This window comes from Epinephelus lanceolatus, chromosome 17 (genome assembly GCF_041903045.1).
Source record: "Epinephelus lanceolatus isolate andai-2023 chromosome 17, ASM4190304v1, whole genome shotgun sequence".
Classification (NCBI taxonomy): domain Eukaryota; kingdom Metazoa; phylum Chordata; class Actinopteri; order Perciformes; family Serranidae; genus Epinephelus; species Epinephelus lanceolatus.
Window position 1 is genome coordinate 17,745,629 of NC_135750.1, and position 14,917 is coordinate 17,760,545.

The 14,917-nt window shown below is 38.9% G+C and overlaps 2 protein-coding genes across 2 annotated transcripts; one reads left to right on the forward strand and one right to left on the reverse strand.

The window, feature by feature from the left end:
* Positions 1–2,265: 2,265 nt before the first annotated feature.
* Positions 2,266–7,296, reverse strand: LOC117248723 (alpha-2A adrenergic receptor-like). The gene has a single exon (XM_078160855.1). It carries the CDS (start codon positions 6,856–6,858, stop codon positions 5,653–5,655), a length of 1,206 nt encoding a protein of 401 aa, XP_078016981.1. The 5' UTR covers positions 6,859–7,296; the 3' UTR covers positions 2,266–5,652.
* Positions 7,297–9,044: 1,748 nt separating this feature from the next.
* Positions 9,045–14,511, forward strand: smndc1 (survival motor neuron domain containing 1). Its single transcript, XM_033613521.2, has 6 exons — positions 9,045–9,184; positions 9,540–9,659; positions 10,403–10,545; positions 11,417–11,575; positions 13,130–13,283; positions 13,733–14,511. The coding sequence occupies exons 2-6, from the start codon at positions 9,540–9,542 to the stop codon at positions 13,868–13,870; spliced, it is 714 nt and encodes a 237-aa protein (XP_033469412.2). The 5' UTR covers positions 9,045–9,184; the 3' UTR covers positions 13,871–14,511.
* Positions 14,512–14,917: the final 406 nt, after the last annotated feature.

Here is a 14,917-nt window from a genome sequence, read left to right on the forward strand (position 1 = left end):
TGGCAGTATAAAAACAAAATCGGGGAGTGCAGCAAAATGCCGCCTGCCTACTTTGGTTCATACAGAATGCGCCTTTTTCGGGGCAATGGGGGGCGTGAGTAAGTAACAAAACATGTAGCTCAGCGTGTGACGTAAACAGCCTTGCTCCGAGGGAAGCTGCGGCAGGTCAGTCCTTCGGCGATTCTCTTGTAAGTTGGCCCGTCCCTCACCGTCCCTGTCACTTGGCGGTTAATGGCCTCTTCATTTGCAAGGACAAGGAGGACGCTCAATTCTTTGTCTCCCCAGTTGCTCATCTTTACCGTAGTGTCTGTCAGGTTTGCGTTTCCCTCTTGCAACTAGCTGCTCGCTAATTCCTGCTATCAGCTGTTTCCTGTTTATCCACCACCAGTGGGTCACACGTGCAGCGTCATCAACAGCTCCTCCCACAAGTCATCAACAGCCCCTCTCGTGGCGGAAGGGCGCCTCATTCTTTTTAAACCAAAAAGGTTCCGCCAATGTGTTTACCTTAAGAGGCGGAAAATTGGGCACCTCGGATCAACTCAGCAATCTGGCTCTGTGTGTCTAAACGCTCGCAGCTTGCCGGCAAAACGGCCCAACATTCGCCAAAAATCTGGCAGTGTAGAAGGGGCTACTGTTTAAACCTCACAATCCTAGCCTTCACAAGTGTATCAATATCAGGTGTGCAGAGTCATCCAGTAGGCCAGGTTGGACCCTTTCTGGCCCACAGGCCGTATGTTTGCCGCCCTGCATTGGGGCTTTACTATAGTATAGTATATAGGCAGTATAGTAGTAATCATATATGTGTGAAAAGGAATAAATCTGCCCATTTAGACAGATTGCAGCCACTACTATTTATAATTGTAATTTGGTCACATGCTATTGTGCCCAAGCAGGACCATTATACCATCCACTTCTATGGGAGCAGTCCCTGGTGTAAAATGAATGTGGGATGCTAATTGTCCTGGAGATACATTTTACACCAGGGAAGGCTCCTATAACTACTATGCTCGAAAAATATCTATCAAATATCCATCTGTCAAACCTATTCCCAAAGATGATACCCATAACATTCAAATGAAAGTATTATTTTTTGCATAATATTATAAGTAATTATATAAGTTAGAGTCCAATCAAAGTCATGTCAAAAATAAATGCAAAGTCAGAGTGTGCTTTACTCTTGCTTATATTGCCTTGTATTCATTTTGTGGAGTTTTACAAATGTAGCAACACACAATTAATGTTGGCCTTTTAATCTTTTATTTACAAAACACACAGTATATTATCTTGCCTGTAAAATTGGATTTCATCTGCAAATATGCAGAAAGTCATTTGCAAACTGTCACTGACACCCTTCAAAATATTTTTACTGCAAGTAATAACTTTAGATATTGACTCTGCTCTATCTGCATGATGATTCCATGACAGTAGTCAGTTTGTTTGCCTTGTTGCCTGAGACCATGACAAAAATAACGATGTAAACACCCTTGCAGTAGATGCCAAGCGTGAAACGGAGAGCCCATAGAGATGCCCTAGTTGATGATGTGATACAGCTTGCTCTTTCTGTGTGTAGGTGTATGTTAATTGACAGCATACTGAGGGATGTATTGCTGTCCACAACAGCTGGCTGGTGGGGACGGATAAAGTACAATCATAGTAAGCTCTATCAGGAGTTGGTGTTTACTTTGTGTGTGTATGTGTGTGTGTGTGGGTGTGTAGCTGACATCATCCAGGAGCATGTGGGTGGGATGGGGGTTGCTGTGCAGAAACTTGTGCACGAGGAGGAGAGTAGGCCAGACTTGAATTGGATCCAATCGATAGCACAGACAGGACAAGATGGCTAAGGAAGAATTATGGTGTTCAGGGGCAGGAGATTTGCCAGAACTTAATTTGTTATCAATGAGGATTCACTGCGGAGCATAGAAAGCATTGCTGTAGATGATGCTGGGAGTTTCACAGAGGGCAGATTATCTCTATGTTTGATGATGATGAGCAAGAAGAATTGATGTTTTCAAACTTGTTTGAGTTTTTATTACATTTTAATGTATTGTGGCAGACTTTAAGGTCATTGTCACATTTAAGGCAAACAAGTAAGACCGATATTCGGGGAATGTTCACAGCAGCTCAGCCTTTAACCTTTTCACTCTATTGGCCCCTCTCTTTTCCTCTCTCTCACACACACACACACGCACACATACACACACACTTACATTACAGTATACCCAATGGCACTTGTTGCTACAAAACAAGTCAGAGAAGTTCAGAACATCTTGTTAAACAGATTTTAATATGCTCAAAATGAACAGATAATCTCTGTTGTATCTAGAGACAAAGAAGAGGTTAGATATGATAAAATGAAAGCATGAACGAGGAAAGAGAATATAGGTCGTCCCAAAGAACAAACTTCCATTTGTTACATGTGACATATTGAGTCAATTCCACATTATCCATGCACTTTGGCTCTCTTAACCCACAGTGGGGTCCTCATTTCCCAGGGGTCTTCTTAAGCCCCCTCCAGAAGAGCATGTTTTGCTTTTTTGACAAGCTAAGAAAATAAAAGAAACCACTAGCTGATCCTAAATAATGACACAATAATCTCTTTCTCAAGGACTGGAGATCAAAATGGGCCCTCTAATGGGTCCAGTCTTAGCAGGCAGAAAAAAATGGCACGGCACGTCATTCAGAAAACACCCATATTTTCAGTTTTCACACTGATGGTTGAAAAATACAAGCATCTTCCGCTTACTTTGACAGCTATTTTATTTAAATACATTAAACACACTTAAAAACTAGAGGTTACAATGAGACTTTTCATTGAGTAAAATTAGGCAGTAGAGAAAATGACAGAGATTGCACCAGGCAAATTAAACAGGAGCTTCCTGCAGCTTACATCCCTCACACTGTTATTTGATTATCTGGCATCATTATGAGGGAGGGAGGAAGTATTGTTTGCCCCAGTGTGCATGATGCATCGTGCTCAATTCATAATGAATGACCCAACATTCAATTAAAAACACTCTATTCATCAATAGCTATGATTTAAACTTGTTAGTATAGTCCTGATGCCTCCGTCTGACTCTGTGCAATCCTGCCCTGACAGTCTCGATGTCTGGGATGCAGTCCGTTCACTTTGGTCTTTAATTGCCTCTAAGTTCGCCAGCCTCTTGGAGAGACATGACCGGCAGCTTTAAAAAGCATTTATTGAGCTGTAGGTGGGAGAAACAAGAAGGAAATGGAGAAGACCAACTGGGGGGGCTGTGTGAAAGTTGTGGGAACGTCTGCCAGAAGCAGCTTATAAAGCACAGTTTTATAAGCTGTTGTGTCACAAACATAAATTGTGACACTCTGAAGTGGCCTTTAGAGAGGGGAATAAATCATTGTCTCAGCAGACAGTGAAAGTGGATGTGCGTGTGCATACATGCAGAGAATAGCGATAGTAACCAAATGTTTACAGTTTGTAACCAAGCATAATTTATCTTGATGTGGAGTGAGGCGGAGAAGATTGAAAATGAGATTTCACTGAAACATACATTTAAAAAACCTTCAGTAACACCTAATTAATCCAAAATGTCGCCAGTGTTTTTGTGGTTTACATTGAACAAACTAATCATGACATGTTGCCAAGTCTTGATGAATTTTTAAGATTTCTACTTGTTATTGATTATTCATTTTGGGCAAGTAATGTAATGGGTATTTTGGCATTTAATCTCTGTCGCTTGGAGAATATGTGCTTTAAAAATGTAATGCACGCTGCTGCTCAAGCGTAGCAACGGACTCCATTACAGTCGTTTTAATTAAAGGATGCGTTCAGATTGCAATGACGGCATTTTAATCTTTAAGACATATTGATGTACCGTGGATCAGGGCCAAGTAGGGATATTTTAATGATTGTCTTGCAAGTATTTTATGGCACTAAATGTTACATAATGTTGATTGCTCAGTATCAATATAAAGATCTACTTAAATGATTCCAAAAACTATAAAAGTCAATTTAATTTCAATAACTTAACTTAATAACTGCTGTTATGGCAGTGCTCATACAGTTTAAAGATACTGCATCAGTCCTCACAAAGCCTCGCTTGTGGAAATAACTTTATCTTGCATAAATGTTCATGGCCACAAAGCCTCAAATACAAATATTTTCTGATATTTCTCGTGACAGATTGTTCGTGGGAACTCTATCAGCGATGCAGTAGGTCTATAGTGTACCATTTGTGGTAAGCAAAGTATGTCATATTTTAAGACTCAGAGGCATGGTTGAACCCAAACATGTGTACCACAGGAATCCGAAAACACCAGAGAACAAGTCATGGGAATCTCTGAGAGGTGGTTAGTGGAAATATTTGCAGAGTTAAAGCAATTATGGATGGTGCGTGAACTTTATTTCAGGTTCACAGACTGACAGGTCTAAAAGTGTATTTGTGATGTAAAGTAAGGTTATAGCACCATTAACTGTGTGCCACATAAGGAGAAGAGACAGGTCACACTGATATCAGACCTATTATAGGAGTACAGCACATTGATAAGCTTGTGTGGATATTAACCTCACAGTATAATTTGCAGCAGCCACTCATATTTCTATTGCTGCACAGTTTTTGTTTGACTCCAGGGGATGATTTAATGATATCCTGATATGCAGGGCTATAATTCATGATAAACTCCATTCAGTATTGTTGCACCACCCGTACCTCCTAGGCGTAATTTTCTTTTCATATAATTGTCATGTTCTCGAGCTTGTTATAAGAGGAGGAAATTGTTGGTGGTACGGGGATAGCATCTTGTGGGGTAGAATTTGCTTTCATATGCTCTTGCTATTGTACTCTTGTACAAAGATGAACAGTATTTTTTTTTTTAAATTTGTGATACTATTGATGGTAAATTACAGAGAGAGGCTCACTTTCCAAATAATGTGCATCATTTTGGCATTTTATTTCTCTTGCAGAATAATAACTGTCATGAACACATGATTCAGTTTTCAGTTCTAATGAAATTATAGGCCGTGTTTGTTTACAAACTATTGACATTTCAGTGGACTACAGTATTTGTAGCATATTGCACAACAAACTTGAACATAGTGTTCCTTGCACTACAGTATGATCTCTCAATTTGATCACTGAAGTTTGACGTGAGCCTGAAGAGGTCTGCCTTTGTGTTACTAATAATATTATTGTCACTGTCGCAGTTTTGTCTCAGACGTAATGTGCAGTAGTTTCTCTTTTCCATGTCTAAATCACTATATCACTGTCAGTCGGTCTTTAAATACTTTAAAGGTTAAAACGTAAACACTCTACCGTGAGAGATGATATCTGGAAGTTGACTGACACATTTAGATACTATTAAAAATGAGCATGCACATGTGGAAAATGTATCATCCATGTTGCCACAGTTATACAGTGTAACCTCACAGGTTGTTTGAGTGTAATACTAGCTGAAAGACAAACTGCACGTTATATATTTTTTTGCATTATTTCATATTATAAACATTTACTGATGTGGAAGTACATGAAATGTTAAAAAACAAAAGGAAAACATGCTACATTTTTTTTTTTCAAATATTCAATAAATATAATTTAATACATGTTTAATGTGATATTTACACTGTTTGGTGCCTTAATGTAGATGAACAAAAATGAAATGCATACATAAAAATCGTACTTATAAACCTCTTCTGTCCCTTTTACAAAGAATCTTTTTAAAAGACCTCCTGAAGTCGTTATTGAATATAGTGTATATAACAGGATTTAGTGAGCTGTTGCAGTAACCAAACCAGAAAAACATTTTGAACAACGTCTCAGGGACATAGCAGATGTCACACACAGCAGTGAGTGTGTATGTGAAGAAAAAGGGGAACCAGCAGAGGACAAACACTCCCATGACCACAGCCAGGACAAAGGTGAAGCGCCTCTCTCTGTACTGCCTCCCTTTCCACTTTTTCGTTCTCACGCAGGGCTGCGCCTCTGGCTTTGGAGAGGACTCTCCAGGCTTCACCTGAGCCACTTTGGTTGTTCTCATGCCCCTCTTCTTCTTCAGGGAACATAGGATGGTGTCAGTCCCATCAGACGAGGAGGGTTCTTCTTCCACGTCTAGCCCGTTCATCTCTCTGCCTTCTCCCTCTTCCACCTCCCTCCCTTCTGTGTCCTTTCTCTCCAGGGGGTCAATACCACACTTTGCGTCTTCTGGGCTGCCATATTCTTTCTGCCTCTCACCTGGCAGGGCTCTTGTTCTTTTCTTGGCAATCTGGTATATTCTTATATACACCATAATCATGATGACACAGGGTGCAAAGAAAGAGGCAATGCTGGAGAATATGATGTACCATTTCTCCTCATTAATTTTACATTCAGGGCTGTCCACTTTACCCTCATCCTTTTTCATCGTGATGAGCGGAGGGAAAGAAATGATGGCCGCCAGCACCCAAACTATCAAGACAATGCATTTAATCCTGCGCGGTGTCCTCCTCAGGTTGTACTCAATGGCTTGAGTGACGGACCAGTATCTGTCCAGGCTGATGGCACACAGATGAACGATTGACGAGGTGCAGAAGAGCACATCCAAAGCCAGGTAGATCTCACACCACACTTTACCAAAGTACCAGTAGCCCATCAGTTCATTCGCTAAGGAGAATGGCATCACTAAGGTGGCAACCAGGATGTCTGCACATGCCAGAGAGACTAAAAACAAGTTCTGAGGTGCTCTCAGGGCTCGGCTCGTGATGACAGCAATTACTACCATGACATTGCCAAACACAGTCAGCAGGATAAGGATACCCACCAGGATCGTTAAAGGCACGGAGGTCTGCACAGTGAAAGGGTGCCTGCCAGGCAAAGTCTCATTTCCGCTGGTGAAGTTAAGACAACCCATCAGGATGAGCTGTGGTGTCGAAACAGTGCTCTTTTAAGAGGTTCGGAAGCTGTGCAGCCAGCAGTCTATTAATATCATCCTTTCAAGAGCACAGCATCAGAGAATTGAGTCTCTTCGTTTCGTTCATGACCTTTTTTTTTTTTTTTTTTGTTTTGAAAGAAATCTGTGCTTCTTTCCTCTTTGTCAGTGGGGAAAAACACCAACAGAGAAAAATTAAGAGCAATGTTCTTCTATATTAAAAAGACAAAACAATGTGAGAGGCAAAAAGGGAACTTAATTTATTCCCAGTTTCCCCACATCAGATCATTTAAAAAAATTAGATCTATCCTTACAAAATACTTCATTCACTAACCTTTTGGGATAAAAATTTGCAGATAAGTCCCTTGGAAGACACTTCATAAAACAGATTTACATTGCAGATAGTGCTGGCTCAGGCAGACCTTGTCATCTGTTGTGGCTGTAGTGGAGAGAACATCTTTTTATATGGGCTTGATCTGACGTAGAGGATCTGTGACGCTGGCTCCACTTCAGTGAGATTGGGAAGGGGCGGAGCTCATCTGCTGCTGGAGAATTAAAAGCAACTTGGTGTTGCTCCCAGACCCTGAAACTATTGGCTGATGATGACATTAACAATATTTTTTGATATATAGAGGCAATATCTGCAGTTTATTAAATTACAGTGGATTAAGAGTACACTCTTTGTGGTTCTGCAGTTGTACTTTATGAAGAAAATGTTCAGATATATCCTGAGAGAAAAATAGCTTGAAATAATACCTGAGTCTGTAGAGAGGATCTGAGCCAATTGCTGAAGAGATCAGTTACTAGAAGTGCAAGAGTAAGAGCAGTTCATTCACAGGAGATTAAAATTTCTGCTGGACTAAATTTTCTTTCCAGATAACAAAGTAGAATAAGTCACAGTGAATGTGCTGAGACATTAGATAAAGAAATGCTATCTGTATTTTTTATGTTTTCTTTAAATTCTGGTAAACTGCTATGCAACAAAATGCTGCTGCATGACATCTCCAAGCAAGATTACACTTATTATTCACAATACCGTATGTGTGCCAGATTATAGGATACACTGGTGTCAAGAGTTTTTGCTGGGGTGACTGTGATGCTTGTGACAATGTAGTTTTTATTTCTGGAGCACTCCAACTACAGATTTCCATTGCATTGTTTTACCATCTACCACAAAGTAATTTAAAGCACGCCGACCAGCATGCATTGCTAGTTATCTACTTCAAGATTGTTATATGATTCTGTTTATAACTCAGCACACACCTTTTACAATAATAAATTACTGATAGTAATTTATTATGAGTAATAATTTGGTTTCCATAAGGAGATATATTTGAGTCTTAGTGCTCTGAGGCATCTCTGTGCTACATCCTAGTCATCTGATGTCCATACTAAAGTACAACGTCTAGTATGTGTTGTTTTAGCACAGCTTTGCTACACATATATTGTTTGAGGAGAGAGGCACACCTATGATTTATCTAGCAGGGTGATATGACAATGGTTGCCAACCTTTTTTTGCACGTGACTATGTCTTGTAAATGCAGATCATGAGTTGTGGGCCTTCTAACACAATTCCCCCCCTCAGACTGTGAGGCAGTATTATTTTAAGAAAATGGCAATTATCAGAGCAAGCTATTGGTTTCTCGGTCCAGTAATGATCCCATGACCCCTTAGATTCATCGTGCAACCTCTTGGGATGTGCTGGTCCCCAGTTTGGAAAATCCTGTGTGAAATCAGGATTGAGGTCAAAAAGTAGTATTTGTCTTAAAATAAAAACACATTATTATTGAAACTTTTTTTTTAAATCACATACCAACCATAAGTCACATGGTATGGCTTTAGTCGCAGGAGACATTGTACTTGCATGTTAATTATATTATTTCCAGTATGAGATTAAAAAAAAAAAAAAAATAGTGGCCTTGTTTTTCTGAATTAACGAAATTATTACGTCAGAATTCTGAGAATAGTTTCTATGAAAAAAAAGCCTGCTCTTGTTTGCCCAATTAACGACACAATGATCTTGTCAGTTCAGAAAAACAAAATAATGTTTGTTGTAGTAAAATGATCAGCAGACTGAAGATACTGTTACGAGTACTGCCGCTGGGGGCGCTAAGGAGCCGTTCTGCTTTGTGCTTGAGCTGATCTTCCCTGTTATCGCGAGATTTCTTTTCGCGAACTTCCGGTTGGCTATTTGTGTACGAGAGACGGGAACGCACACTGTTGTTCTTTTCACCTTTCGGTTTGGCAAATCGTCGACTTGAGATTTGAATGCTTGCGGTATTTATCGGTCAAGAACACTTATACTAAGGTAAGATAACCCATGTTTTATTTGTGTATGCTTGCCCATCGGCCTCTTGTTGCTAGCATTAGCCGTCGTACGTCAAATATACGTCGACGAAAGAGGGCCGAGGGATATAGCTAACCGTTTTAGCGTTAAGCTAACGGGAATGTTGTGACATATCATGTTTTTCCTTTAACGTAAGATTTTGAGTAGACCCAGGCTACACTTACTCGCATCAAATACTCTTCATACGAGTATTTTGTGAAATTAGATCATTGTAATTCAAAGATAGCTCGCTAACTGAATATGTTTACCTTTAGCTTGTCATGCTAATACAGCTAGCCAACGTTTCTAGAATACGGTGTTCTTTTTGTCAACACAGATGTCGGACGACTTGGTGAAACAGTTGAGCAGCTATAAAGCTCAGCTACAGCAAGTAGAAGTTGCCTTATCTACCGACCCAGATAATGAAGACCTCCTCAAACTTCAGAAAGACTTACAGGTTTGTGTGTGACTGCGTGAATGTGATAAGGAGCCTATTTGTCATTGCTGGATTGGTAAGAAAGTACAAACTGTAATAACTTCCCTTTTATAAGCAGTTGAATACTTAATCGTTAGAATTAATTACTAGTGATTACACATTGTTTACAAATAGATACCACTGATTTATAGCATTAAATTGTTTTACTCTGAAAGCTATCAGTCTGAAGTCCACTCTTAAGTTTTTGAGATGTGTATAATTTAATCAACATTAATGTATTTAGGTTTGCTTACAAAAATGTTCCTACTATGAGTTCATTTGCCAGGAATAATCAAATCATTGGTCTGTCTTTGCTTCCATAGATTTGCAGGATAACTTTATATTGTGAAATGTATTTTTTTTTCATTTATTTATTTATTTATTTTTTAATTTTATGAACATGCATCCTTATTTGCAGGCAAATCAGATTTTTTTTTAAAGTACCATTATTTATTGGGTGATAAAGTCAAATTAGTATCACTATGATGTAGTACAAGGATTTTCAAACTTATCTGTCTAAATTGCAAATCCAGAATTGCGAAGTATAGCCTATTACAGGTGCTCTCCACTGTGCTTTATAGAAGGAAGAACTTTAACATGTTTGGCCAATGACCTCACTGAAAATGCCCCATTCCCTTCTCTTACTATCAATACTTTTGCTAACTGCATTTTTCCTGGGGCCAACTTTGCCTACGCTTGAATGTCTGATTACGTTTCTTCTACAGGAAGTCATCGATTTGACAAAAGACCTCCTGACCTCACAGCCCACTGAAAGTGCTTCCAGTACCAATGGCGCAGACACAGTGCCCCTGAAGCATGCCTGGAAAGTGGGGGACAACTGTATGGCTGTGTGGAATCAGGATGGACAGTGAGTATCACCAACCTCTTCTCATGAAAACATTACGTGCCACTGCATGCCCTGTAGCATTACAGTGTGAGTTCTTTATCTGCATTAGAGAAGTGTTCCTATGGATAAGTTCTGTCCATCCATTTTATTTGTTTTTCATTGGTCTTTTTGTTGGATGTCGCTTTGGACAAAAGTATCTCACTGATTGTTCTAAGATAATGAGTCCACTTTGTCTCTTAAGATGAAGCAGTTTTTTTTTTCCTTTTTACTTTTGCACAGTAAAACAGGATTTCACCCACTGATTAATCCAACTAAACCAGATTATCCACATGGCAAGCCTTCATTTTTACTTTTTTGTTTCTGTGTTGACATTATTTCACAGTTGCTGATAATTCAGGAGTTGTCTGTGAGGTGTTAATATATTGTCAGCCTGTATAGGAGTAGATAACAACTTATCTTAGAATATTAATAAGTTGCTCTTAAAACAACTCAACTTTCCAGAAATATTGCTAGAAAAACCTACAAGGAACAACATTATTTAAAAGAACCATGACTTAATATACATGACATCACATACTGTTTATTTAGCTGCTGCTTTCATCCAAAGTGACTGGGAATAATGTGTGAATATTATGTGTTTGCTTACCAACGACAGCAGATTAAGACAAGCAGCTGTAATTTTAGTTTCATGCATGTCTGACAAAAGTCAGTTTGTGGGAAATGTATATTCTTGAGGTATTTGCTACTATAGGAAATGCTCCAAGAATATCTTAAACTCACTCACATATTCACTTATCATTAAGAATGATATATTGGTGTAAGTGTTGCTTATGAAGTAGAGCTTGAGTCTTTGGCTCATACTCACCTGCTTACAGACGTGATTCTTTGGCAGGGTGTATGAGGCTGAGATTGAGGAGATAGACCGGGAGAACGGCACTGCAGCAGTTACCTTTGCTGGGTACGGGAATGCTGAAGTGATTCCTCTGCAGAACCTCAGACCAGCTGAGGAGGGGAAACGCTCTGACGAGGACGGTCTAAAGCCAAAATCAAGGTATGAACAGAAACTCGCTTAATGTGCATACACATAAACCTTTGCTTACATCCTGCTTCTGAACTTTTTAAGGAAAATACTGGAATTCACATTACCCTGTGCAAGTGTCACTTTTTCTCTTTCTTTTTTTTTTTTGTGGTTCACTGATCAAGCCAGACTGACCTGCCTGTCAGTTCTGTTTACAAATAAATAAAATATAAATCCAGAAGAAGAAAAAAATCAGTTGAATAACTGACATCTTGCCACAATAAAATCTTCAGACCATCAGAGCATGTCTGTGCACTTGTCTTCAACTCCAAACCCTGCAAGGGGGTTTAAAAGTCATGTTTTTTATTTTAACAGTCCCCAAAATTGCACCATTATCATAGCTGGGAACTGTAAAAACAGAAACTATCATCAGATTTTCTTATTTCCGACAGCCCTACAAAACAGTGTAGCCAAATCTGAGCTTAACATAGTGACATTCCATCAAAATCAATTTACTCTACATGTCTTATTTAAAAATTTTGCCAAAAACTAGCTATTTGAAAAAAAAAACCAAAACAAAAAAAACCCATTAAATTCTGCGCTCCTCAGTGCAACTGGGAAGCCATAAATGTCCAGCTGAGGCCAACAGTCAAGTCACAAAAATTCAGTTAAATTTCGACTGAACTGCAGGTTTGTTTACACAGAGGACAGGCCAACTGAGGTTGTAAGTAGAGGCTGTACAAATGTCAAACAAAAGTAAATGTGAACTGCAAATGTAGCAAAATAAAACTTGGAAATGTGGCGCGGTGTTGTGTCAAGTGTACATACATAATGAAAAGAATAGCTCGGGAAAATGTCCAGCCCCCTAGCTCTCTGAAAATGTGACCCTCTGAACAATATGTGAATAGCCCTCATCTATTTAATTGTATGCAGCGCCCTCTTTTAAATTATATGAAACTGCCACCAATGAGGGAAGTAGTATTCAGTAAACACTCTACTGTGCTGTCCTCATATTGACCTGTAATAACATTGGTGATTTTGGTGTTAGCAAAATCCCTATAATGTATTTTGTGTAAATATCAGATTCAGACACAAGTTAAAAAAATCAGTTTTTTTTTTTTGTTTTTGTCTTTTTTTTTTGATCAATCAGTCCTTGATGTCTAGATGAAGGGGAACACTGCCGGTCATGAACTGTGCAGCCACCTTGAAATTAGTTTTCTCTTCAACTATCCACCAACAATTCTGTTTTTCAAACTTTGAGTTTACATTAAGTGATGCAGTTTGAGAATTAAGCAAACACCTGTGACAACTAGCTCTGTTAGTTCTTACTGGTTGGAAATTACATCAGCGCCCTGGATCTGAAATATATGCCTAACTGCATTTTTGTGTCTCTAGTTGACTGATTTCAAAATTAATACCGTGTGTCATCAAAGACTGATGATTTTTATGTACTGATGAGTGAAGGAATTAGTCCCCATGTGTGACTGTATGTTTAACTCATTAATGTTTGTATTTCATACATGTTAGGTTCATGATTCTTTACATCATGGTCAGGTTTTAAATGTTTCTCTCCCCTGTCTTTTCTAGGAAAGAGCAGATAGCAGAGCAGAGAGAGTATAAGAAGAAGAAGGCACAGAAGAAGGTGCAGAGGATGAAGGAATTGGAGCAAGAGAGGGAGGAACAGAAGTCAAAGTGGCAACAGTTCAACAACAAAGCCTACTCAAAGAACAAGAAAGGACAGGTATTTTTTTCCTTTTCCTTTTTTTTTTTAAAGAGCCCTGGATCTTTTTTGGAGAGTGCTGGGAAGCCCACAGTGCATTGAGCATAGATGATTTATCCCATAGATGTCTCCTTCCTTTTTGCTTTCTAGCATCAAAATTGAGTACAACAGGTAAAAAGAGTCAGAAAGGAGAACTAAAGTGTGAATTCACACAGTTGCATGAATCTCTTAAAATCAATATGATGTGAAGCCCACCCACTAGCTCATCTACCCAGTGCCCTTCACACTGCAGTGCGGTACATGACTGAAGGGCTAGGTAACTTGAAACTAGTTGCACACTGTCCATGAATTGCTGTAGGAAGATTGTGTGTGTAGTGTGTATATACATATAGTAGATGTTCTCCTATAATCCATTGTTCTATGTTTTGAATCATTAATGACGGCATTTCCTTCCTTGTTTTGTTTTCCAGGTAAAGAGGAGCATATTTGCGTCTCCAGAAAGCGTCAATGGGAAGGTGGGAGTGGGAACATGTGGTATTGCAGACAAGCCAATGACCCAGTACCATGACACATCAAAATACAACGTCAGACATCTAATGCCACAATGACCTGATATATTCTGTATATATTAATCCACTGTATACTAGCTGTATCAGTGTTTTCCATTGTGTTTATACATGATTTCTGTTTTCCAAGTAAAGAAAGCTTTGAAAGGATTTGCTTGCACACCATTGTTTGAAATATTGATGTAGTTTTCTTATATATTATGTAGGTACAAGTACAACAACAAAAAAAATCCAAATAGGGGGGATTTTTCCCTGCACTGGATCAAGGTCACCTGTTATGTAAGAACAGGAAGTGGTGTTGTAGAGAAGCCGTACAGTTTACTGTCTGTGTCCAGATTCCACTGATGCCAAATGCCTGCTAAGTTGAGAATAAATATACACCAGCAGATTTGGTTTGTAAATTTAAATCTTGGTTTTAAACACTGACCCGTTGTGGGCGGGGGAGTCTGACATCAGTGATGGTGTTGATTTGACATGGCTGAATTTCCATTTTAATTTCTGTGTATATAACAGTGAAATAAACATTGTTTTGTTTTCAGTTTTTTAAATAATTGCTTCCACCTCATTTTGACTGTTTTGACATTACATTTTCATTGTGGCTCTGTCAGGTCCTGTAGGTGGCAGTAAAGACTTGTACCATTATTAATAAAATCGAGCAGCATGCTGCAACTGTTGATACAACCGTTTTCACAAAAGTCACATCAGTTTTTTTGTTTGTTTTACACCTCCTGAACTAACAAAATCCAACATAAGTGTTAACTACAGAGTTGAATGCGTCATTTGTGATACCTGTCAGTCTAATACAAGACACCCAAGTTGATTCTTTCAATGTTAATGGTAGGCTTACTCAAAAAAAAAAAAAAAAGATGAAATTGATTGATGTCTGGGTGGTAGAGGTTTATTAAGATTCCAGGGACAGTTTTCAGGAACTGTAATAAAGTACTAGCAGGGGACCAGCAGCACGTTTTGCAAAAAAGTCACCTTGGATGGCTGATTAAGCACAAGAGAAAACATTCTGGGGTGTGCTTTGACGTACGTCCTTAACAAAAGTCTTTTTCATAGTGCATTTTATAGATTCCCAAACAGGTT